General features: G+C 42.2%; 1 protein-coding gene across 3 annotated transcripts in view; it reads left to right on the forward strand.

Moving 5' to 3' along the window:
- The first annotated feature begins 323 nt into the window (after positions 1-323).
- The window catches only part of usp31 (ubiquitin specific peptidase 31), a 157,751-nt gene continuing 130,692 nt past the window's right edge, over positions 324-27,382 (forward strand). The window contains exons 1-2 of one of the 3 annotated variants that reach the window (XM_069906522.1): positions 324-889; positions 1,525-2,238. In XM_069906522.1, coding sequence (XP_069762623.1) covers positions 1,537-2,238 — 702 coding nt within the window. In that variant the 5' untranslated portion in view covers positions 324-889; positions 1,525-1,536. The remainder of the gene's footprint in view (positions 890-1,524; positions 2,239-27,382) is intronic. The other 2 variants (XM_069906523.1, XM_069906524.1) reach the window with 2 other exon arrangements.

The raw sequence follows: 27,382 nt of genomic DNA on the forward strand, positions 1-27,382 counted from the left end.
CTTGAATGAATCATCAGGTGTACTGGGGGCGGATCTGCACCCGCTTCCCACGCCCCATCGAATTCCCACTCTGAACAAATAAGCGGGTTTGTGCATTCCAAAGGCACACAATCATAATCCCTCCCTTGTCAATGAATTAACTTTTCGTCTTGGCCTTACCTTTAAATCAAATGCCGCAAGGAGGGGTAAACGATTGACATCTAAGTTAGCCAATCAAAAGTGGCAGAAGAAGCGTGATAGGCATCACCTCTGTCCAATAGAGACAGAGGCCTGAATCCCAATAACCAATGGAAACCCCGAGAGGGCGAGAACCCCGGGATTGCCATGGCGACTGGGGAAGGATGCCGCCCTCGAGAGGGAGGGAGCGAGCGAGCTGGCTGGGCCGTCCGAAAGATGGTGGAGAGAAGCAGCTGGGCGGACTAATCGGGATTAGGGGTGGACGGCCGAAGGAGAAGTGGAACCTGCCAGCAACACACGCCGTGGCTTGGCGAGGGCGAAGTGGTGGAGGTGGAGGAGAATGAGGCAGAGGCAGGGCGTCGGCCCGGACAGCGGCTGGCAGTCCGCAGGCCGCGGATTTCCAAGGAGCTCCAGTTAAATTTGCTGGCGGGCTGAGGGACTGGCGGTAAAGGGGTGGGGGTGGGGGAGAATCGAGCCTCCACAGGCCAGCACGATTGTGGAGCGATGCCGATCACCGGCCGGCTGAAGGAGCAGGGCCGGGGAATCCAGCGGCGCCCGGTGGATCCGGCACCTCACTGAGGGGGAAAAACGCCGCCTGGAGCGAGCGTCAAGGCCGGGGTCAGCGTGGGGTCAGGCGCGCACGCGTTCTCCGGTCTCCCGCTGCCAGCACCGCGCGCCAGTGCCCATCGCCTCTGGAAAGTTGACACTTACGGTATGGCCTTGCGATCATTGCGATCGGCTGAATTTAAAACCGGGACATTCCTTTTTATTTAAATTTTTTGCGTTTGTGCCATGGTTTGTTACTAATTTTGTCCATAACTTGTTCAAACACTGGGTATGTATCTCTCTTCGCTTGAGTTTCTCCAGCTTTGTGCTTTTACTTCCACCATGGTGTCTGTGGCTCCTGCAACACCTTGCAAAATCTCTTGGCGGGATGCCTACTCCCCTCTCCGAGGGGAGTTCTGCGGGGTTCTCTCTCGCTGCACCCTAACACACCGACCTTGATGAAGGGCCCAAGCCCAAACCATCGGTTCTGTATCTTTATCTTTGTTATATAAAGGACACTGTTTGATCTGCTGAGTTTTTCCAGCATCGAGTTTTTTTACTTCAACCACTGTGTCTGCAGACTTTCCCATTTTATTTCCTTTGCATTTCGCAACTCGCCCTTGTATGTTTAAATGACACAGATTCAACCCGCCGAGTTTCTCCAGCACTTTTGTGTATTGCACAATTACAAATAAAGTTTCCATTTGGAATTATTGCATGAAAATGTTTGTAGCAATTTAAGGAAAACTCATTTACCGTTTTGAGAGGTGTTGATCTTTAAATTCATGTTTTTTTTTGGAGGGAGGCAGCAAGATGTCCAAGTCGGCACCAAAAGAGAAGAAGTCATTCAGCAAGAAACTTTTCAGGCGGGGATCGACGCGCTCAGTTGGGAGTTTCATGAGCCGGGTGTTAAAGACTCTTTCCACCCTTTCACACTTTGGAACCGAGGAATCAGCTGAAGATGAAAAGGACGATGGCGGCTTCAAGAACTTCCGAACAGCAGGAGCTGGCGCAGCCATGGGCATGGGGATTGGATTGGGACCCGGGGTCGGGGTCGTTACTTCGGCCTCCTCCATTATCATGATGATGAGCGGCGTCAACCACCAAGCCGTGGCAGGTCGTAGCTACTCATCCGACAGCTGCTTTTTGCCGGCCTCCGCAGATCGCTGGCAGCCACCCGGCGTGTCCGGCCTCAAAAACCATGGCAACACCTGCTTCATGAACGCCGTGTTACAATGCTTGAGTAACACTGAGCTCTTCGCTGAGTTCCTTGCCCTGGAACAATATCGGGACTTGGCGGTCAGGGGCCTGGACTCTCCCGAGGCAGGTGATTCCCAAGGTCAGGAGCGGGAGGACGAACAGCTGGAGGAAGACAAAACCTCTAAATCGAATGGAGTTTTATACCGATACAAATGCCAATCGGACTCGCGCGGAGAGGTTACCGAGCAGCTAGCTTCCTTGGTTCGAGCGCTGTGGACTTCAGAATACACCCCGCAACTCAGCAGGGAGTTTAAGGTAGGAATGTTATTGCTGGAAATGTCACCGCTTCTGTTGCATCACCTCCCCGTGCCCGGTTACCATTTCTCTCTTAAGCAATGCAGAATGGTAAAGTATGAATGCTTGCTAGAAATCTAACGCTATTCAGTCAAGCAGTATTGAAGAGAAAAGGTAACTTTCTCCTTACAGTGATTTTGTCCTTTTATGATTTCTTACCAGACCAAATGAATAGTGGGATGGTATGAATATTTTTAAGTGTTATCAAAATACTCCTGTCCTCTTGTGAATTCAAGCCCAACTTCAGAGACTTGAATCTCCAGACCTGTTTGTATCTCAGATGAGATGGTGTCTGGATGCAGAAAATCCCAAAGAACTATTTTGAAGATGATCAGGTGTCCTGATTATTGATTTTTTTTTTCTCATTCATATTCTTTTAAGATAACTGTTTGTTCCTGATATGTTATACAAGATGCAAGATTCACGATTCCTTTATTGTCATGTAATTATCAGAACATGTCATATTACACAAAATTGCTTTCTGCCTGCCATTAGTGTTGCCTGGCACCCCTTACAGTAACAGAAAGGGAAGCAAAAGAGTCCCTTCAAAGTCAAAAAGTGTCTGTGGATTCACCTCCAGCACTCGTGCGGTCTCTGCTTCCGCAGTCTCCTATTCGATTCATTAGCAGCCCAAGCTCCAGATCCAAACCTCCTATATGATCAGGAAGCCTTCAGCAGCTGAGGCTCTTTGGGAGCCCTTCTTGCCCTCAGCACCCTTTTGAATTTTGGCTTCGATACCTGGTTCTCATGAGCCTCTCTCTAGCAGCTTGTTGTGGGTCCCTCAGCCACTGAGCCCCTCACTGGTCTGCTGCTGTGGTCCTGTAAGGCCTTCTCAATAGGGGGTGTTTTCCCTGTCTCTTGTAACCTGTCTGCAACACCTTGTGGCCACTGGACTTGGTCACAGACCTGAAGTTGCACGATTTTTACTGACCAATGCAGTTGGCTCCTTTAACAGGCCGTTTAAAACCTATACAGAGCCTTCAACATTAGGTCTGGGCAGTTGAACCCTTCTGCTCTCCCAAGTCTGCACCAGCTTGGATAGAAAAGTTACAACTCTTATGGGAGAATCTAGAATAGGAGGTCCTTGTTTAAAATTAAGAGATAAAAATGTAAAAGTTTATTTTTGTTTTCAGGGTTGAGTGTTTGAAACCTTTTCCTCAAAATGGTGGTGGGGGGAGGGGAAAAGAAAGCCTTCAGTTTTCAGGCAGAGGTAGATATGTTCTTGGTAAACAGAGGGATGAAGGTTACTTGGGATAGAGTTGTGGTTACAGTCAGAAAACCACAAACTTATTTGAATAGCACAGCAGGCTTCTGAATAGCTTCCTCCTGACGCTGTATCAAACTAGTGAGATCCCACCAACAACAATGTGTCGTGGTCAATTCAGCGTTTTGGAATTTATACACAGTTTGAATATATGCAAAGTACTCCATTAGTTGTAAATTGTTTTGTGATAGCCTGAAATTTCTGGATGAATGCAATTTTTTTGAGACTCTCAGATGGGCAAGGTTTTGGATTTATTCAAAAGATATTTACGGTGTGCTCCATTGTATTCCTACTGATTTGATTTTGATTTTTAAATTCTGGCTGGGGCCTTTGGGTGAAATTGGTTTTGCAAGACTATTACATTGAAGAGCAGAGCAGGGTGCAGTTAAGTCTGTACTGCATATTTAAAACAAATCCCATTGCTATTGCAGATCTTGCTATATTGTGACCGAACTTCAGAAATTAAACATTGGTTATAAAATATTCAGAGATGTCTCAAGATATGGATAGTACTGTATGGGATTTAAAATTATTAGTTTGAAACTAACTTCACTTAAATATTCTTTTTTAAAGTTTCTGGTATTTTAAAGCTGTTTTACAGTAATATTTTGCTTGTAATTGCGTGGAGAGGTTGGGGGACTGTTTTCATTTGGACTTTAATGAGTTACAAGAATCTCGCTCAGTCAAGGGCAGTACCAATTAATGACAGATTTGTAGGCTTTTGTCAACATTCAATGTGCCTCTAAGAAATGTCAAAATAAATGATTTCCAGTCTTTGAACTTGTGTGTAGAAGTTAATATGAACATTTTGTGTGACCTGTGAATGTGTTTGAATCACATTCAGAGAATTTGTGGTTTTCCCAATTTTACCCATAACCCAATGTTTGAATCCCACCATTACATTTCTGCACCATTGGAATATTGAAATAATTCTTACCAAAATGAAATTACACCCTCTTTGACTGTGATCATAGGAATCTAACCCTTCTAGTTTTTCATGATCTGTTGCAAGTTTTGATGGTTGACCAAACCGCACTCTTCCAGATGCTCTCTGCTATTAGCTACTGAGGTAGGACTGCCCTTGCCTTTTTTCTTCTTTGAACAGTTAATTAAGTAGCCAGATGTAGTACTGGAGCTGTAGTCGGGACTGAGATCTTTAGAATTTCAGATATTACAAATACAGGAAGGTTTTGCTAATGTATGCAATATGTTGTACAGAATACTTCCCAAGAGTATGAAAGAGGATTTTGATGAATGGAAAAGTTCTGTGCAGTCAGGGGAAGCGATAGTCTGGGACACGTGCTTAGCAATTGTATACATAGAGGTATGACAAAGCACCTTGATCTGTGTCAATACAATGCATGGTCATTTTAGGTCCCGGTCAAGCAGGCTGCTTTGTCCTGAACTGTGATGAATCTCTTAAGAGTTGTTGGAATTGTAAAGCTCCACGCAAGTGGAGAGAATTCCAAGACCTATTTGACATGCCTTGGTGGAATGGCTTTGAATTGTCCGGTGGTGAGGCACTTGCAGCAGGATACCAAGCCTCTGACCTTGTCCAGGTAAGTTTCTGGTTGACGATGAGCCTTGAGGTGTTGATGGTGGGAGACTTGGTGTTGATAATGCTATTGACCAAGTACTATAAACATTGTTGGAGAGTCTTCCTTCTTCCGCAAACATGGCTTCTCCTCCATCAATAGCCCTCACCAGCATATCCTCCATTTCCCACTCATCTGCCCTGGCCCCCTCTGCCCCTATATGCAAAAAACACAGGATTTTGCTTGTCCACCCCATCAGTTTCTGCATCCAATAAATTATCCTCTGGAATCTCTGGTACTTACAACAGGATCCTACCGTCAGACACATCTTCCCCTCTCTGCCTTCTGTAGGGACCACTCCCTCTATAACTCCCTCGTGCACTCATCCTTCCCTAACAATCACTCCCACCCTTCTGGCCCCTTCCCTTGTGGCCACAGGAGATGCCACACTTGCACCTACACCTCTTCCCTCACCACAGTCTGGGTCCCCAAACAGGTCTTTCAAGTGAAGAAACACTTCACTTGTGCATTTGCAGGTCTGATTTACTGCATTCGGTGCTCCCTTTGTGGTCTTCTCCACATCAAAGTTTGGGTGCAGACTGGGAGATCACTTTGTGAACACCTTTGCTCCGACTGCACTCGTGACTGGGACCTCCCAGTGGTCATCCACTTCAGTTCTGTATCCCACTCCCATATTCAAGTGACTGTCCATGGCCTTCTGTACTATCCTACCCCTTGTAAGTTGGAGGAACAACACCAGATTTTCAGTCTGAGCACTCTCCAGCCGGATGCCATTAACATCGACTTCGCCTGTTTCTGCTAACGTGCTTTCCTTTCTCCCTCCCTTCCCTCTGTCTTCTTTCCTTCAGCTCTCCACCCCTATTCACCTAGTTATCCCTCCTGCCCTTGCTGCTGTGCCCTCTCTCCCTTCTCCAACTATTACCTCCTGCCTCGAAAATATTCCCCCCACCTCCCTTACCTTTTTGTTTGGATGCTGACCGACATTTTTCCATACTGTGATGAAGGGCTCAAGCCCGAAACGTTGGTTATCTATCTTTATCTTTATTATATAAAGGACTGTTTGACCTGCTGATTTTCTCCAACATTGTTTTAACTATGGTCATTGCTTGGTGTTCTGGCAGGAATATTTCTTGCCACTTACTAGCTCATGCCTCAGATGTCTAGTCACGCAGAAATGGGTTGCTTCATTTGCTCTGTGGAGCTGGGCATTGTGCAATTAACAATAATGAGTTTATTGTTGTATATATTTCACTTCATCCCTAACATCGAAGTACTTGAGATGGCAGAGGCCGACAGCATTGAATCCACGCTGCTGAAGGTCCAACTGCGCTGGGTAGGTCACGTCTCCAGAATTGAGGACCATCGCCTTCCCAAGATCGTGTTATATGGCGAGCTCTCCACTGGCCACCGTGACAGAGGTGCACCAAAGAACAGGTACAAGGACTGCCTAAAGAAATCTCTTGGTGCCTGCCACATTGACCACCGCCAGTGGGCTGATATCGCCTCAAACCATGCATCTTGGCGCCTCACAGTTCGACGGGCAGCAACCTCCTTTGAAGAAGACCGCAGAGCCCACCTCACTGACAAAAGACAAAGGAGGAAAAACCCAACACCCAACCCCAACCAACCAAATTTCCGCTGTAACCGTGTCTGCCTGTCCCGCATTGGACTTGTCAGCCACAAACGAGCCTGCAGCTGACGTGGACATTTACCCCTCCATTAATCTTCGTCCACGAAGCCAAGCCAAAGAAAAAAGAAAAAAAATATTTCACTATGTACATGTACCTGAAAATTTTACTTGCTGCAACCTATACTTTTAAAGAAAAGCTATAATAGTAAGATAATTGAATTAAATTAAAAAACGAGATAGCAAATCATAAGATGGATAATATACTCGGAGTAATTCCCACTGCAAAAGTGACTTGAAATAGTGCAGACAGTCCATGATTAATGTATTAAGGAGAGGTTCAAGAGATTAATAGCTATTGGAAAGAAATTATCCTTGAACCTAAAAGGTTTAAGTACATTTTGTCCAAAGGTAGCAGCGAGAAGAGGTTAGAATGTTTTACTATGAGAAAATTGCTATGTAATTGAGAATTATTGTTAAAAATCATGGTTGCCTTTCTGATTTTAATGTTCACTGTGTTGCATGTTGAGGATTGCACAATAATGCTATAAAATTGATGTCAATTACTTTGAGCATGTTATCAAGGCATTATAATTTGAGAATATTGTGCTGCGTGCCTTTTGTCTCTCTGTCATAACTGCTTAGTTAAGAATTCTTGACTGCGTATAGTCCAGGTAACCTCTGATCTGCTTGCTGTGCAACACCGAACAGATATTCATGATTATTCTTGCTGTACTACGTATTATTGTGTAGTTCCTTGGCCATTGTGCCTATAGTATCTACCTCTGTATGAATGCTGCACACTTAAACACAGCAAGATGCAGTTCTGGAGTATGGGATTCTTTCATAAAGATAGTTTTGCCTTTGATTAGAATAGACTGAAGGAAGGAAAACAATTGCCTGTAGATTCAGATTTCAAATTTATTGTCAGTACATGCATGACATCATATACAACCCTGAGATTGTTGAGAGAACCATGAGAGAAGTTGCATTCTGAAAAAGTTGAATAAATTTGTATCCAGCAGTTTGGTTTGGGAATAATGGTCGTTTGGCTGTGTATTCTGAATCAACAAACTGGCAAAGAGGGTTCAGCTTTTTGACAAGAGCCTCTTTCAGTATTAGTGTGCAATCCACAAAAGGGCTGGAGAAACTCAGCAGGTTATGCACCATCTGTGGGAAGCAAAGAGTAACCAACATTTCAGGCCTGAGCACTTCATCAAGGTATGAGAAAAAAGTAGTGCCTGAATAAAAAGGAGGGAGGATGGGGTCAAGGAAGGAATACAGGCAAGAGGCCATGGGTAGATATGGGTGGGAGGGTAGAAGAGAAAAAAGCTGCGGTAGGGAAGGGAAATGTGGGAGCTGGAGGAAAGAAGACAGAGGATAGGGAAGGAGAAAGACTCGGGGGAGGAGACAGAGGGATAGGGAAGGAGAGAGACTTGGGGGAGGAGAGAGACTCGGGGGAGGAGTTTAGCAGAAACTAGAGGTCTATGAAAATATGATCTGGTGGAATATTAGGTGTTGTTCCTTCAATTTGCAGGTAGCCTTTGTTTGGCAGTGCATGAGGCCATGGATAGACATATGGAAATGGTGTGCAAAATTAAAATGGTTGGACACTGGGAGGTTCTGGTTATTGTAGCAAACCGAGCAAGGGTGCTCAATGAAACAATCTCCCAGACTGTGTCCAGTCTCTCTGTAAAGACCACAATTAGATCACTGCAAGCAGTATTGTTTTCTCATGCAGCAAAAAACCTATTAAATATAATTTTGTAATACTGCACTACATAGATAATGTGTGTATTGAAGTAATTGTTATCTGCCCTACTTGAATGTGGACCAGTTTTAGTTTCATTTCTGTTAATATTGTCTTCGCCAGGTGTTAAAGGCATTTTTTTTATTCAATAAGGAAATGATTTTCTGCATTGCTATCTACTACTAAAGGGCCCAACCAGATTTATTATTGATCTGATATTAATTGCAAATGCTTTTAGAACAATGATGTTAAGATATAATGTGCTTGGCAAGATGGCGTAGAGGGCAGACGTGCGGTCCTAATCCTCCCCAGCCGGTTTTTTTTAAAATACCTGTTTCTAAACTTTCATCTAAGTATATAAACGTTTTATTTCTGCTTCTAAGTACATTAGTTGTCTATAATGGCAGCTAATATTAAAAAACCTAAGGTTCAACTTTTTTAAAAGTGCTGAAGAACTGAGGCCTACCTGTCCAGCTGGAACCACGGAGCTGCCGTCGGGAGCCTCCAAGCCACAGAGAACTCCAGCCAGGTTGAATATTACGCCGGCACCGGTCTTCTCCCCACAAGATGGTGCTGGCTTGTTGAGGAAATCGACCGACGACCCGCGCGTTCGCGAAGTCGGGCACGCGGCTCATCCGATGGAACAAGGAATCCCTGGGCCCGCGCTGCCGTCGGGGGAGTTGGGGACGCGCAGGAAGGCACTGAAAACCTCCCCTGCGCAGCCCCTTGCTCTGCCGGGCATGCGCGATGCTTCCAGGGTCCGAGATCTGTTAGAACGCAGTGTTGAAGGTTTTTTACGGCAATTATCAGTCTCAATTTTTTGAGAATGATCACGATGCATTGGTTTTCACTAATTCGTTACCGGATTTACGTGGTCAGGGAAGAAGTTCACCGTCGTCACCTAAAAGAAGGGCCAATGGACATGGAAATGGACAGAATGGAAAGAATGGGAAAGATGAGAAAAAGGAGGCTTTGACATATAGACCTAGTGATGTTGAGGATTCGAATCAATCTTTGGGACTGGAGTCCCAGGTTTGAATATATTAATGATGTTGAATTACATTACTATATGTATTGTATTTCTGGCTGGGGGGAGGTGGACGGCACTGATATCTTTGGTAGTCATCTGGCACTGGTGGGGTGATCCACACCCAGTTTTTTCAGGAATTACTACCTTTGGGTGGTTTTTTTTTCTCTTTTTTGGGGGGGGAATTAATTGTATTCCTTTTCATATTAACTTTTTTATAATATTAGGGGAAGGAGAGTAGATTTTGTTTATTAGCAGGAGAGCACTTTTTTATATTATGTGCTTATATTGATAGTTCATTAAAATGTCAAGTTTGAAATTTGCAACTTTCAATGTTCAGGGATTAAATAATCCAATTAAGTGAAAGAGAATCTTATATTAAGAAAATGAAAATTGATATTGCTTTTTTACAAGAAACACATTTGACTGAAAAAGAACATTTGAAATTGAAATGGCATAAGGTGTTGCGATTTTAGTTCATAAGAATTTATCTTTTGAGTTACAGACTGTAGAGGGGAATGCTGGGAGGGTTTTAAAAGTGGACTGTAAAATTTTTTAATGAACTTTGAACTTTACTCAACATGTAGATGATGAATGTTTTATTTCAGACGCTTTTTTGTTTTTAAGTCAAGCTTATGAAAATATTTTAGTTGGGGGAGATTTTAATTGTGTTTTGGATCCATTAATGGATAAATCCCCAAAATGTATCAGAAAATCAAAGATGGCGATGCAAATTGGGGCTTTAATGAAAGACTTAAATTTGGTAGATATTTGGAGAAGGATGATTCCTATAGAGAAAGATTTTTCTTTTTATTCTTCTAGGCATGATTCCTTTTCTAGAATAGATTATTTTTTAATATCGGCACATTTACAGGGAAAGGTATTGCAGGCAGATTATAAAAGTAGAGCAATATCTGATCATTCTTTATTTTTTTCTTATGAAAGTGCGGAGGTGTTGCGTTCATCTTATAGATGGAAGTTTAATACAATGTTGTTGAAAAAACCTGAGTTTGTTGCTTTTGTTAAGAAACAGATTGATTTTTTTCTTAACGGAAAATGTTAACTCTGTTCAAAGTAGATTTGTGGTATGGGATGCATTACAGACTTATCGATTTGAATGTTTACTTAATTGAACTAAACAATGATATTATGGGTGGGGTGAGAAGGCGCATAAAGTACTTGTGTGGCAATTAAAGAAGGAGCAGACCAAGGGTTATTAATGCTGTTAAAAATAATTCAACAGTTACCTATAAACCTCAGGAAATCAATGAACAGTTTTATTCATTTTATAAAAAAATATATACTTCTGAGGGGAGACAGGATAATGGATCTATTGATTTTTTATCTACATTAAAGTTACCAGCATTAGATGAAGAGGATATTATAGATTTGGAAGCTCTGTTCACTGATCTAGAAATTAAGATCGCTATGATGGAAATGCCTAATGGTAAGTCACCAGGAGATGATGGGTTTTCGGTGGAATTTTATAAAGTTTTTATGAAGATTTATCTTTGGTGTTTGGGGAGGTATTACAACAAGTGACTGAACATTGAGTTACCAGAATCTTGTTCTAGTGCTTTAATTACGATAATTCCAAAGAAAGATAGAGATCCGTTAAAGGTGTCTTCGTATAGACCTATTTCTTTATTGAATGTGAACTATAAAATAATAGCTAAATTGTTAGCAAATCGGCTTGCTAATTTTTTACCTAAATTAATACATGTAGATCAAACAGGGTTTACTAAAAATAGAGATGCTTCAGATAATATTCTTTGACTAATTAGTTTGACCAATGCATACTGAAGCGGAAAAAGCTTTTGATAGGGTTGAATAGAATTTTTTATTTAAGGTCTTGGAAAAGTTTAAATTTGGCCCTTTTTTTTAATGGTTGGGTTAAAGCTTTATATACAAACCCGATTGCTGGGGTGGTGACAAATGGACAGATTTCGTTGTCATTTAAATTAGCGCATTCTACTCTACAGGGTTGTCCATTTTCACCAGCCCTATTTGCGTTGGTCATTGAACCGTTAGCTCAATTAATATGGCAAAATGAGCAGATACAAGGAATGAGAGTTTTGGTTGAAGAGCATAAGATTAATTTATTTGCAGTTGATGTTTTGATATACTTAACAAATCCAGAACCGTCTTTGCCGCATTTACGGGAATATTTATTACATCTGGGTATAAAGTTAATTGGGATAAAAGTGAAATTTTACCGGTAGGTGAAGGAGATTATTCAGTATATAAAAATGTTATTAATTTGAAATGGACAGATAAATTTAATTATTTAGGAATAATTGTGAATACTGAGTATCAATCTTTATATAAATTAAATTGTGTTCCATTGTTGAAAAAGATAAAAGCAGGTTTAATTAAGTGGAAAGACCTTCCGTTAACTTTAATTGGCCGGGTTAATTGTATTAAAATGAATATTTTTCCGCGTATTCAATATTTGTTTCAATAAATACTGTGTTTTCTTACAAGGAATTTTTTCCAGGATTTAAATAAAGCTACTAGGGAATTTTTATAGAAAGGTAAATTACCAAGGGAAGCATTAAATAAGCTTGCTTGGAAGTATGCATTAGATGGATTGCATTTACCTCATTTTCAGAATTATTATGAGGCAGCCCAACTTAAATTTATTAGTGGTTTGATGGATTTGGATCAATCTCCAAGTTGGGCTAAAGTTGAGATGGCATGTATTTCTGAAACTGCAGTACATCAATTTATATTTTGGTGGAATATAGATTTATTACGGGAGTATAATGTGCCGATATTAAAACATTTATTGATGCTATGGACAAAAAAGAATAAGATTATAGGATCAAAAGGTAAATTATCTATTTTAATGCCATTATATAATAATCAGCTTATTCCTTTTTCATTGTTTAATAGTCATTTAAAGAATTGGGATTTTAAGGGTATAAAAATATTACAGGATTATTTTGTAGAAGGTCGATTTTTTTTTTTTCTTGTACTCATTTGAAAGAGCGTTTTGATATTGGAGAAGATTCTTTATTTGTTTATTATCAATTTTGGTCACTGGTTAAAAAAAATGTATGGAAGAGAGATGGTTTTACCTGTATTGTCGGAGTTTGAGTCTTTGATTTCTTCTGTGCCTAAAAAGGGTTATATTTCTGTTATGTATCGTATTACAAGATAATATGGACAAGTCGGAATGGGAGAAATCTAAGTTTAAATGGGGAAAATGATTTAACTTTTGTTTTTCCTGAAGACTACTGATGTCATGATAGTGTTACTAGATTGACGAATGCATGATATGGAATGGTTAATTATAATTTTTTGCATCAGTTATATTTAACTTCTGAGAAATTGAAAAAATATGGCTTTAGTAATTTTGATTCCTGTTTTAGATGTGGTTACGTGTGTTGGAACCTTTTTACATGCTGTTTGGTCTTGTATGTATGTACAACCGTTTTGGGAAGAAATTGTCAATTTTGGAAAAATTGTATAAGATTAAGTTACCATTAGATCCATCTTTTTTTTTTTTACTGGGTTATGTGATTCCTTTAAAGGGATTGGGGTTGGATAAATTTCAAATCGCATATATTTAGCGTTGTCCATAGCTCAAAAATTTATAGCGAGTATATGTAAGGATAATGCGATGGCAGAATGAAATGAAAGCTTGTATTATAATGGATAAAATTACTTGTTTTGCCTGAATTTTTTTTGTTAATAAGTGGTCATTATATTTGGAATATATGCATTTAGAGGTACTAATTTATTTTATTTTTTATTTAGGTTTTTTTATATATATATATCTATTTCTTTGGCTCTCCTTAAGAAGGGGTGGGGGTGGTGGGGCTTTTTTAAAAAAATTTTTTATTTTCACATATATAAAAATGTTGTTGTGAAGTGTATTTTGTATGTTAACCAATAATTTTTCAATAAATAAAGTTTGAATAAAAGATATAATGTGCTTCTTTTATGTTGGTGTCAGCCAAGTTAATTTTACTCTATCAATTAATCTGGAAGAGAAATGCATAGTTTGTATTTTGGACACTTTGTGTCAGTTACTGAATTCATGAAATAGGAATTGCATTGGCATTGCCTTGTTTAGACATGGACATACAGCACGGTAACAGGTCCTTTTGGCTCACAAGCCTGTGTTGCCCAATTGCACCCAATTGACCTACAACCCTCAGTACGTTTTGAATGGTGGGAGGAAACCAGAGGAAACCCATACAGACATGGGAGGAACGTACAGACTCCTTACAGGTACCACAGATTTCGAACCCCAGTCGCTGCCTCTGTTGCAGCCGTTACTGCTACGCAAACATAATTTGTTAATTTGTGTGGTTTTATTTGTGTGTGATACTTTTCTAACATCCGCAAGTTGGATATATTACTCTAATATTTGGTGGAAAATGACAATGAGGCCTATTTAACTGACAAAATCTGCGCCCATTGCAGCACATATCAGCAAGTTGATAGCTTTGATTGAATAGATTGTTACAGATTAATTACTCAGCATCAGGATTAGTTATTTAGTTCCCCACAGAATGATGGTATTGCTATCACCATTGTCAGAGATTCTGGGGAAACAGCAGCCTCTTTAACACTTGCAAGTGATCCCAGGAATTAACCACCAATCGGCCTTTTAAAGTGCCAAATATGAAAGCAAAATCAGCTCAACACTGGTGTCAGGTGACATCATCTCATGCCGGGATTGACGGCCTGGACCCCTAGTACGATCTTTGGCATCTGCAGACGTTAGGGTTGCAATCAGGCAAGTGTGAAACAGGTAATTGCATTGTGGGATTGAAATGACCCAAGTTTTTGTGTGAATGCAGGAACTTGAAGGAAGAAAAGTAAAATGAAGGTATAAACTTTGTCATGGGAAAGTTGCTACAGGAGAGAGAGAGGGAGGAAATAAATAGCAATAGCGGACAGTTTTTAAACAGCATGGGAAAATTGGTAGTGCTATAGCACATAATTTATAAAGACAATGAGAAAAAGCAATGGTGGACCTCACTTCCCAGAATGCTGTGCAGCAGAGTAACTCCTCCATAAATGCTCCGTTGCTGTAGCTGGTCATGGACCCTTTTTCTGCTGCATGGAATTCTGGGAGGGCAGATCTGCCATTGCTTTTTCCCCACGGTCTTTATAAATTGTACGTGATAGTGCAAGCAACTTTCCCACGCTATATAAATTGTTTGCTTGTAGCTTCTGCTACTGCTGGAGAGGTTACACTCAAAGAAGAGATATACACTACAGGAGTGAATTTAACACTGGTTTATTTTGCTGGCAGCTCTGCTTAAAAAGGCTCAGAAGCCCATCTCTGATATCATGCCACCTGACTGGTGGCATTATGATCCGCTTCCTGCGATTGGTTGTTTAGTGCTATCAGGGGAGCAGCCAATCAGTGAGCCCCTCTCCTCTCTGAGTGGCTACTTCCCTAGCTCCACCTAATTGGCTGCTGTTGGCCAGCCCATTGGAGTAAGTGCTGCAACCACGTGTTGCTGAGTCGGGCACTGACTTCAAAGATCGTAGCCCGTCTTGGCCGGCTGTATAGGCCGCAGGCTCCTGGTGTCAGGTCGCTACTATTCAGCAGCCCACAACATGCTATAGCACTACAAACTTTCCCACTCAAGATAAATTGTGCGCTATTGCTATAAAGGTCTATATAGGTTGGCACAACAACAACAGGAACTGAAGAGCTCATACTATGTTATAATTAGGCATGATTAATTTTGTTCAAAAATAAGATCATAATACATTGATCAGGATTTAGGGCAGGCCCACCATTGCTTGATGTGTCATGACGTCACTGGTAGAAGGTAGAACAGTCCTAACCCCGGGGATGGCTTCTGGTAAGTGTGAAAGTGTTCAGTGTCCCAGTTAGGAGTGGTCAAGTGTGAAAAGCCAAAACCTCATTCCTATCCTGGGCCACTGAAAAGCCAATTTGGTGGGATGCAAGTGTGAAAGGAAAGGGGAATGTGGTTTCTTAATTGCAGTGTGATTCTTTGTGGACAATGTATTTTTCAGGGTGTTCCACAGGTGTCAGGCAATTGTTCTTCGTATTTTGCTTTTAAATATTGGGCGGTTGTTGGAGGACATTCCAGCAAAAAGCGATCCTGTTCTTTTATATTTAAATATTGATTATGACATTTGTAAATTACATGGTATAATGTGCAGACAATATTGCAAGGACCAATTGGAATGATCTGTGATGAAATGGCAATCTTCCCTACCGATTTTGTGTGTGCACCTTGGGTTCACAGTCAGTATTCCTACAATGCAAGTTAAATTTTAACTTGAACAAGCCAAATTCATGGGAATCGGAATGAAGATGCAGTGAATAAGGCAGAAGATGCACAAGTAGATGCACGGTGTAGCGAGATTGTGAGGAGGGATGGGGCAAAATTGCAAGTGTAAGATTAAGGATTTAACTTGGGGTATTTTGGAAACAAAATTGATGATCCAGTAGTACAGCTGGAAGTTGGCAGGTATGATATTGTGGCCATTTTGGAGTTGTGGCTGAAAGAAGACCACAGCTGGAAGCTAAACATGCATGGATATACAGTGTATCAGAAGCTGGGCAGAGGGGTAAGGTGGCTCTATTGGTTAAAAATGGAATTAAATCTTTGGAGAGAGGAGATATTGGATCAGAAGATGTAGAATCCTTGCAGGTAGAATTAAGAAAGTGTAAGGGTAAAAAGACCCTGATGGGAGTTGTATACTGGCCTCCAAACAGTAGCCAGGATGTGGCATGCAAACAACAGAGGGAGATAGAGAAGGCATGCTTAAAGGGCATTGCTAAAATAGCCATGGGGAATTTCAATAGGCCTTTTCAGGTGGACCCTCTGCCTTGAGGGTGGCGGCAGTAGCAGATCTTAACCTGCAGACTCATCTTTCAGGTGGCAGCCCTAAAAGGCTGCTACATCTTTGTCTGGTCCACATGAAAGGGCCTATTCATATCCAGAGGCGCCTCTGTGTTTCCCACACAGTTCCAGCTGCGTGGGGGATTATGGGTAGGGAAGACCGCCATTACTATGCCGCAGTTTGAGCTGCAGAGAGCGGCCCCAGTGCAGGATGTGACAGCCCCCGCCGGCTGCCCCTGCACCGATGGCCCCTGCTGACCTTACAATGGCTGCACATTCAGGTGCCTTGGCGGAGCCTGGCACTTCGCCGATTATACCTCCCAGAGGAAGGTTGGTGTCAGCGGCTCGGAGGTGCTTTAGAAGCTTTCAGATGAGTACTTCCTTAGCTGCATTGGGGGAGATTATGTGGCTTTACAATGGAGTGTTCAGGCCACCGGAAAGGACCTAATATGAACATTTCCCTTCAAAAATGGCGGTGTTGCTGGAACTGCTGTTAGACAGTGCTGCTGCTGGTGCGGACCTGGGGAGAGCAGGCAGCGGAGACACAGCACTCTTGTGCTGTCATCTGACTGCCGTCAGGTCCATTGGCTTTAAAGGGCCATTTAAAGGATCCAACTGATTTTATTTAAAATCCCAAGATGACAGCGCCTTTGATCGGCAGCAGCCATGAGGGGTTGCAGACTCTGGTAAAGCGGAAGACTGGCAAAGGGAACCAGAAAACAGGAAGACCAACCCCTTTGACAAGAAGCTGAGGAGATGACTCACGTGATGACCATGGCGTGGACCAGTGAGGGGTTCTGCTGCTGAGGAACACTCAGGCGGTGGGCTGTTGGTGACTCTGAGATGAAGCCACGCAGACTGCTGGTGAATGCGGTTAAGGGATTCACACCAGGCGGCACACTGCTGGAGGCTGGCTCGAGACTGGCTGGAAGAGTACCAGGTTGCTGATGGTTTGGACTGGACTCTGTGTGGCTGGAGGTGAATCCACAGACAGTTACTCTGGGGAGAGCTCTCTTTCTCTGACTGTAAGAGGTGCTTCAGGCAACTTCTGCCAATGGTGAATCTGTCTGCCAGACAAAAGGAAATTTTATGTAATATGACACTTTTTATTACATGACAATAAAATTAATCTTGAATCTTCAATATGCAGTTGATTGAGGAAAATAGGTTGGTACTGGATCCTAAAAGAGGGAATTTATCAAATGCTTTCATGATGGCTTCTTAGTGCAGCTTGTGGCTGAGCCGACCAGCGAAATTGCAATTTTGGATTGGATATTGTGTAATGAACCAGAGTTAATAAGGGAGCTGAAGGTAAGGAAACTCCTTGGAGGCAATGGTCATAATATGATAGTATTCACCCTGCAGTTTGAGCAGGAGAAACTAAAGTCAGAGGCATCAGTGTGCTAGTGGAAGAAAGGGAACTACAGAAGTACGAGAGAGGAACTGGCAAAATTTGATTGGAAAGGCACACTAGCAGGGAGAGCGACAGAGCTGCAATGGCTGGAGTTTTGTGAGAATTAAGGTCAGTACAAGACTGGTAGATTCCAAAAAAGAAGAAATATTTGAATGGAAAGATAGAGAAGTGGGAAGCTTTTAAAAGCATACCGAAGGCAACTAAGAAGGTCATTAGGAAGGAAAAGATGAATTTTGAAAGGAAGCTGGTAAATAAATCCAGAAGGATATCAAAAGTTTTTTTTTAAAGTATAGTAAGAGTAAGAAAGAGGCAAGAGCAGGTATAGAACGGATAGAAAATGATGCTGGAGAAATTGTAATGTGAGACAAAGAGCAGGGGAACTGAATGAGTATTTTACATCAGTTTTCACTGTGAAGACATTAGCAGTATACCTGACTGACAGAGAAGAGGGGCGAGTGAGAGAAAAGATGCTTGGGGAGCTGAATAGTCAATAGCTGATAGTCAAGTCTCCTGGACCAGTTGTGTTAACCCCAGCAAACAGACCGCTTTTAAACCAAACAAATCCAATTCGCAAGGAGATCAGGACGTGGCCTGGGGGAAGGGGCGCGAGGGATAGGTGGGGCAGGAACAAAAGCACCACCGGAATGCTTTGAGACTATGGACTGGAGATGTTTCAGGGAACCTATACTGGTCATCTATACTGGTCATATAAACTTTGAGGCATACACAGGTTACATCAGCAGAATGTCACTGAGATCAAATTCTTCACAACCAGGGCTAAACTGAAACCATTGTTGGATGCAGAGATCTGGGCACTTCTCAGAGCTTGTGATGCTGCCTTCAGGACAGGAGACAAGATGGCACTAAGATCAGGCAGGGCTGAACTATCATATGCAATCCAGAAATGGGGGTATGCATAGAAGATCCATAGACAGCTGTGAGACACTGTCTTGGGTAAACTTGTACCTCTCATTTTGTTCATTTTAGATTGGCCACAGTGTTTGAGCTACCGAAAGAAAATAGACACACACACCGAGAGCAGTTCAGTTTATACAAAAGTTTATTACTAATTTAAAAGCTGATTTCACACTACAATATGCAAGCCCTTTCCAACTATACTTATCAACGCTTGGACTGGTCCCAACTGCCAAAGCGAGGCAACGACTGCACACTTGTAGTAGGTTGTCAGGGTGCCGGTAGCAGTTTCTCCACCTCCCCCGACCGGGACGTTGCTCGGACTCTGGCTGTTCTTCCTTCTTGACAAGGGGTGTTCCCACCCCTCGGAGAGTCTAAACTTCAGCAGCAGGACCACAGGCTTATATACCCCAAAAACAATTAATCATGCGCCTACTCCTTCTAATATTTGTCAGTCAAAATCAAAACTGAACATTATATTCTACAGTTTAGAAGATTAATTATTATGGAACCAGGATGTTATGACTTCCTGGTTTATCTCGTAGATACAAAGACTTATTAAAACTTCTCGAGCAAGACAGGTTGTGACCAATTCGTCAATTTCAGAGTGTTGCATTTGACAACTGCTTTCCCTGGGCCTCACAGTGGAATTCCATTTCAAAGTGTATCTTCAGATAAGTCCCCATGGCTGAGTTTAATTACATCTGCTAGTTCTGAAAGTAAGGTGACCTGCGTGTGGACCCAGTGTCGTCAGTTCCACATAAGCAAAAAGCATCTGGGTACATGGTTTTAATCCTCCATTACAGACACGAGATGCATGTGGCAAGGAATCGAAACTATAACAGACCACAAGGCAACCTTGTGGGTCAAAGACAAAGACGCCTCCCTTCCAAACAGACTGAACATCTATGCGGATGCTTGACACGAAGAACAGGCTGATGCCGTAGAAAACCCCTGATGAACATACTCCCTGCATAGCCGCAGCTGAAATGAGGACCGTATCCAAGATAAACCCACACAAGGCAGTGGGGCTGGACAACATGCCTGGTTGGGTACTGAAGGAGGTCCTTATGGACATCTTCCACACGTCACTGCAGCAGTCCACCGTTCACGCAGGTTTCAAGAGTACCACTGTCAATCATCCCAGTATCCAAGAGGGTGACAGTAACAGGCCTCAATGATTACCACTCAGTGAGATTGACTTCTATCATTATGAAATGCTTTGAACGACTTACGATGGAGGTCATAAAAGCACATCTCCCAGAGACACTGAACCCATTTAAATTTGCTTACAGTCGTAACCGTTCCACTGATAATGCTATAACCTTGTCCTGACCCACCTGGAGAATGAAACTTTATATGCCATGCTGCTGTTCATCGACTTCAACTTGGCCTTTAATACGATCATTCCCCAGAGAGTATAGAAAAACTGTGCTAACCGGGACTCAACACCCCTCTAGATTCTCGACATCCTAACAGAAAGACCACAAACTGTCCAGGTCGGCAACAGAATGTTGAACACTGTTACGCTGAGCACTGGCACACCTCAGGGCTGTGTGCTCAGCTCACTCCTATTTAGTCTACTGACCAATGACTGCATCATCAGATCCAGCTTCAACAGAGTCATGAAGTTTGTAGATGACATGACTGCAGTGGGTCTCATCAGCAAGAATGATGAGTTGCACTACAGAGAAGAGATGTAAAATCTAATGAAATGGTGCGAGAATAACAACCTGGTCTCAACGTGGAAATTACAAAGGAGGATCAAGGATCACTACACATCAATAGCTTGGTAGTGGAGAGAGTAGAGAGGACCAAGTTCCTCAGTGTCTACTTAAGTTATGACCAATCCTGAACACACAACATCTCACCTATCAGGAAGGTGTAACAGTGACTGCACTTTCTGAGAAGACTGAGGCGGACAAGGCTACCACCCACCAACCAACCTGTCAACTCTCTATCGAGAGTGTTCAGTTTGGCTGCATCATATTGTGGCATGGTTGCTTTAGAGCATTGGATCACAGGTAAATCCACAAGACCATAAGAGTGGCAGAGAGGGTTGGAGTAAGCGGATCTTTTTCAGGATGGCAGGATGTGACGAGTGGAGTGCCGCAGGGATCGGTATTGGGTCCTTAGTTGTTTGTAATTTATGTAAATGATTTGGATGAGGGGATTATTAATAACATGAGCAAATTTGCAGATGACACTAAACTGGATGGCGGTGTGGGGTGTGAGGAGGATGTCGGGAAAATGCAGAGGGACTTGGACAGGTTGGGGGAGTGGGCTGCTGAATGGAAGATGACGTTCAATGTGAGCAAATGTGAGGTTATCCATTTTGGGGGCAATAATAGGAAAGCTGAGTATTATTTAAATGGAGACAAGCTAGGGAGTGGGGAGGTGCAAATGGATCTGGGTGTACTTGTTCACTGGTCACTGAAGGCTAACATGCAGGTTCAGAAAGCTGTGAAGAAGACAAATAGCATGTTGGCTTTCATAAAGAGGGGATTGGAGTATAGGAACAGAGACGCCCTTCTGCAGTTGTACAGGGCCCTGGTGAGACCCCACCTGGAATATTGCGTCCAGTTCTGGCCTCCAATTTTGAGGAAGGACATACTAGCTATAGAGGGTGTGCAGCGCAGATTTACAAGGTTAGTTCCAGGGATGGCGGGGTTGACATATGCTGAAAGGCTAGAAAAACTGGACTTGTATCCGATGGAGTTTAGAAGGATGAGGGGGGACATGATTGAGGTATACAAAATTATCGGGGATAGACAGGGTGAAGTCGGATTACTTGTTCCCAATGATGGGGGAGACGAGGACTAGAGGGCATAGTTTAAGAATACAGGGTAGGCCCTTTAGGATGGAGATGAGAAAACATTTTTTTACCCAGAGAAGTGTGAATCTGTGGAATGCTCTGCCACAGAGGGTGGTCGAGGCAGATTCGCTGATTATGTTCAAAAGAGAGTTGGATAAGACTCTAGTGGGCAAAGGAGTTAAGGGTTATGGGGATAAGGCTGGAAAGGTGTACTGATAGTAGTGATCAGCCTTGATCTGTAAAATGGCGGTGCTGGCTCGACGGGCCGAAGGGCCTACTCCAGCTCCTATTGTCTATTGTCTATTGAGAGGATGATTGGGGACTTCCCAAAACCCTCCACCCTGCATAGACATGATCTATTCAGATCATTGTTTGAAGAGGGCTCAGAAAATCGTTGGGGACCCTAATCACCCTGCACTCAGCATCTTCCAGCTACTCCCCTCGGGAAAGCGATATAGGAGTATCAGAGCCAGCACCACCAGACTGAGAAACAGTTTCTCATGAGAATGCTGAATAACTGATGAACTGCTCATACAAACACTTTGAAACCTGACTATTTATTTAAGAATATTTATTTATTTTTATATATGTACTGCATATATATCATTTGTATGTGTAATGATGGTGTGTTTGCATGTTTTGCACCGAGGTCTGTTTCATCATGATGTCCTTGACAATAATAAACTTGAATTTAAACTTGAACAGAACATGTTTGAGAAGCCAGACAAGGTTGTTAAATAAAATGAGAGCAAATAAGATTAGGGTCATGTACACCTGTGGCAGGAGGATGGTTTAATGATGAGAAAATGTCATGGAAATTAATGAATGTATGGGTGTTTTCTGTGGTGAAGATAGATGCCGAAAATTGATTTAATGTACATGAAATTTCGTTGTTTCCTGTTATTAATTTATCAGCTTTGTTCTCTTGCATTCCCGCTCTCACCGTGGCCACTTTCTTCCCATTTAAATATCTAAAAATTCTTTGTTTAGATATTAACAAAAGTTTCTTCTCAAAAATCAATTTGCTGTTTTTAAGTAAAATGTGGATGAATTGCTGGGACCAGATGACCTGAACTCAAAGGGTTTAAAGGAAGTGGCCACAGAGACTGTAGGTCTATTGATTGAAATTTTTCAAGAAGGAAGATGCAAGATGTATAACTATAAAGTAATTGTAGTTTACCATCTACTTTTGACAAGATTCTAGAATCAACAATAATATTCTTTCTTTGGCTTGGCTTCGCGGACGAAGATTTATGGAGGGGGTAAAAAGTCCACGTCAGCTGCAGGCTCGTTTGTGGCTGACCAGTCCGATGCGGGACAGGCAGACACGATTGCAGCGGTTGCAAGGGAAAATTGGTTGGTTGGGGTTGGGTGTTGGGTTTTTCCTCCTTTGCCTTTTGTCAGTGAGGTGGGCTCTGCGGTCTTCTTCAAAGGAGGCTGCTGCCCGCCAAACTGTGAGGCGCCAAGATGCACGGTTTGAGGCGTTATCAGCCCACTGGCGGTGGTCAATGTGGCAGGCACCAAGAGATTTCTTTAGGCAGTCCTTGTACCTTTTCTTTGGTGCACCTCTGTCACGGTGGCCAGTGGAGAGCTCGCCATATAATACGATCTTGGGAAGGCGATGGTCCTCCATTCTGGAGACGTGACCCATCCAGCGCAGCTGGATCTTCAGCAGCGTGGACTCGATGCTGTCGACCTCTGCCATCTCGAGTACCTCGACGTTAGGGGTGTGAGCGCTCCAATGGATGTTGAGGATGGAGCGGAGACAACGCTGGTGGAAGCGTTCTAGGAGCCGTAGGTGGTGCCGGTAGAGGACCCATGATTCGGAGCCGAACAGGAGTGTGGGTATGACAACGGCTCTGTATACGCTTATCTTTGTTTACATCCGGTACCGCACGGATGGCAGTCTCTTCAATCTGAGGCGCCTGCAAGCTCACACCAAGACACAAGAGAAACTTGTCCGTGAACTACTCTTTGCAGATGATGCCGCTTTAGTTGCCCATTCAGAGCCAGCTCTTCAGCGCTTGACGTCCTGCTTTGCGGAAACTGCCAAAATGTTTGGCCTGGAAGTCAGCCTGAAGAAAACTGAGGTCCTCCATCAGCCAGCTCCCCACCATGACTACCAGCCCCCCCACATCTCCATCGGGCACACAAAACTCAAAACGGTCAACCAGTTTACCTATCTCGGCTGCACCATTTCATCAGATGCAAGGATCGACAATGAGATAGACAACAGACTCGCCAAGGCAAATAGCGCCTTTGGAAGACTACACAAAAGAGTCTGGAAAAACAACCAACTGAAAAACCTCACAACAATAATATAAAATAATCAATATCATATAATTATCAATATTAACATAATCAGACCTAGTTGTCATAATTTGATGAAAGGTAAATCATGTTTGACAAGTTAACTCTAATTCTTTGACAGTGTGACAAGAGATGGAGGACAGCTTTGTGGATGTGTGTTTTGAGATTTATAGAAGTCATTTTGACAAGGTGCCACAAGAGGCTGATGGACAAATTTGAAGCCCAAGATATTGGAGGAAATGTGCTTGTACTGGATTGGAAACTGGCTATTACGGGAACATAGAAAATAAGGAGTTGGAATAAATGGGTCCTTTTCAGGCTGAAGGGATGTAACCAGTGGAGTACCCCAAGGATTAGTTTCTGGTATTTAATCATTTACCATTCACACAAATTATTGGAAGAGGAAAAATAATGTAAGGTTTTCAAGTTTGCCCAATGATACAGAAATATGTGGAGGGTTATGTTTTGATCAAGACATTGTGATCCTGCAACAGGATGTACATTGAATGAAGATTAATTGAAAGGAAGTATGTGGACATGCACAAGTAAAAGGAAGCAAAAGTCAGAATATTACCCAAATGAAGCGAGATTAGAAGGGAGTGAAATTCAAAAAGACCTAGATGTTCTGAAGCATGAATCATAATGTTAGCAGGCAGTTACACAAATAATTAAAAAAGGCAAGGAGTATTCTTTTTACATTGTATGTTAAGGATTTAAATTATGGAGTGAATGGCTTTGTGGCCAATTTTGTAGATGATACAAAGGTAGGTGGAGGAGCAGGTAGTGTTGATCTGCAGAATGACTTAGATTAGGTGAATTGGCAGAGAACTGGCAAATAAAATACAATGTTGAAAAGTGTACAATTATGCACTTTTGTAGAAAAAATAAACTGGCAGATTATTTTCTAAATGGGGAGAAAATTCAAAACACCCATTTGCAAAAGGACCTGGGAGATCTTGTGCAGGATAGCCTAAAGGTAAACTTGTAGATTAGTCAGTGGTGAAGAAGGCAAATGCAATGCTGGCATTCATTTCAAGAGGAATAGAATATATTACAAGCTCCCATTGTAGTAAAATGGGATTATCACTGTAAGGGATAGTATAGACAGGAGGGACTGAATGGCATTTAACATAAGCACAAGTCACAGCCCAGTGATAATTCGATACATTAGAACTGAGGGAAGGTTTGTCACAGCCTGTTCCAGAATTCGATACATTTGCAAAGACATTGTGATTTTGCAAAGGGAGAACCATGCTGACTCCTGAAGAGAAAACAACCTTTTGAAGCAGCTTTCGTAGCCAGCCATTCTGTGGAATTCAGAGCAAAGCATGCTCTGTGAATGACAAGATATTTTTGGTGGATTGACCTGTGCCAGGAGGGTCTTTTTGGGAAGCAAAGTGTTCATTTTGATTTTGACTAACAGTGGAGGTCACTTGGAGAGACTGCTTAATTCTGTGACTAGCAGTGAAGTCACTTGGAGACTGGGTGCAAAGGTCTTGGAAGCTTTGTGGAGGCTGCCCAGTTCGAGTCTTGCCGACGAAAGGATCAGGAGTGTTATGACCACAGCTTGTGTGGATGGACATTTCTTCAAAGGAGAGACCGAGAGAGGATAGAAGAGTTGGGGATAGATTTAGTGTTAAGGATAGTTTAAAAATTGTCTATAGTTTAAGAGTAGAAATCAAATTAGTTTTTAAAATTAAACATGTCTGGTTTATTGTCTATTGCTGTTCATTACGCATAGTTCGTAACAAATATAAGAGCAGGGATGTGATGAGGATTTATACGACAGTGGTGAGACCTCTCTTGGAGTATTGTAAGTAGCTTTGGGCTCCTCATTTGAGAAAGGATGTGCTGACGTTGGAGAGGGTTTAGAGGAGGCTGACAGATGATTCCAGAAATGGAAGGGTTATTGTATGAGGAGCATTTGACAGCTTTTGCCCTGAACTCATTAGAATTTGGGGGAATGATATGGGGGGGGGGGGGTGTTGGGGAAATCTCATGGAAATATTTTGAGTGTTAAAAGGAATGGACAGAGGAGATGAAGAAAGGTTGTTCCCATTGTGGGAGAGTCTAGGATAAGAGGGCATAACCAGGATTGAATGGCATCTTCTTAAAAAGGAGATGCAGAGGAATTTCTTTAGTCAGAGGGAGTTAAGTCTCTGGAATTGTTGCCACAGGTGGTTGTGGAGACCAGGTAATTGAATATAAATATATTCAAGTTCTGCCTTAAATAAGTTCTTGATTAGCCAGGGAATCAAAGTTTATGGGGAGAAGGCTGGGCAGTGGGGCTATGGAAAAATGGATAAGCTCATGATTAAATGACGGAGCAGATGATGGACTGAATAGCCTATTTCTGCTCCAATGTCGTCTTGTAATTTTGAGCTTTTATTAAGGGTTGGAATTTGAGAATAGTGCAGATGTTGCTGAGGGAGGTCAAACCAGGAAAACTTCTCAGATTTGAGCCCTTAAACTTAAAAAAAAGATATGTATGAGTCAGTCCTTTTGAGATTTACCTGCAATGAAAGTTATCCTATTAAGGGAGGCTTGATGCTTCATGGGAGTTGGGGTGACCTTATTCAAACAGTATCTGGAATCCTGTCACATTGGATGAAGGCCAGATTAGTTAAAGTGCAGGTAGGTAAATATGAAAGATTGAGGATTAAGAGAGATGGGGAGCTAGCACAGAAGAGGAATGAGCTGTTATCATTGAATGATGGGGTAAGGTTGAGGTGCTTGGTGACTTCCTCCTGCTCCTATTTTCTTTGTTTTTGTATGTGAGATGAACAGGAAAGTTACTAAACTCCATGAGGAGCCTTGCAGAGTCTGTGAGGTTTGTTTAGCAGTGCATGGTATGGCTATAGCTGTAAAGTATTGTTCTAGTGAACCCATGGATTGAACATTCTGGAATATTCTATTTGCGTGGTTAATTGGTTTTCATTTTTCATGTTTGATTTGTCTTAAGTATGCTGTTTGATTACAAAGGTATCTTGACTACAGTTGATTCTTGATCCAACTGTCACTCATTTTAAATTTAATTAAAAAAATTAGACATTCAGCATGGCCCATGACTCCATTCTGTCCAGTTTATACCCCCAGTATGTTTTGAATGGTGGGAGGAAACTGGACCACCTGGAGAAAACCCACGTAGACATGGGGAGAATATACAAACTCCTGACAGTCAGTGGTCCGATTCCGATCGCTGGCGTTGTGCTAACTGCTATGCCAACCATGTCGCCCTACATAAGGAAGCTGCATAATCTGCCTTTGTAGTTCCTATTTCTGTGATTTTTAAACCCAGTTGATATAACTAACCAAGTTGAGTGTTTTGCTTTGTTGCTTTCATAAAAGTTATTTAAATTTGTTTTATGACAATTGTATATTATGGGTGAAGAAAGTGATATTTGCTTTGGACTTGTCCTGGAGCATTTTGTGACATAACTTGCACTTTAAGCATCTTGTATTGTGGAATTTAGTTTTGAAAGCTGCTGAGCCCAAGATGTTTTGTGCTGAATTTTCACATTCTGTTTTTGGAGCACTGATAGCTATGGGGTTGGTTAATGCAATAAAACATGACATTTGAAA

The sequence above is a fragment of the Narcine bancroftii genome, chromosome 12 (genome assembly GCF_036971445.1).
Source record: "Narcine bancroftii isolate sNarBan1 chromosome 12, sNarBan1.hap1, whole genome shotgun sequence".
NCBI lineage: Eukaryota > Metazoa > Chordata > Chondrichthyes > Torpediniformes > Narcinidae > Narcine > Narcine bancroftii.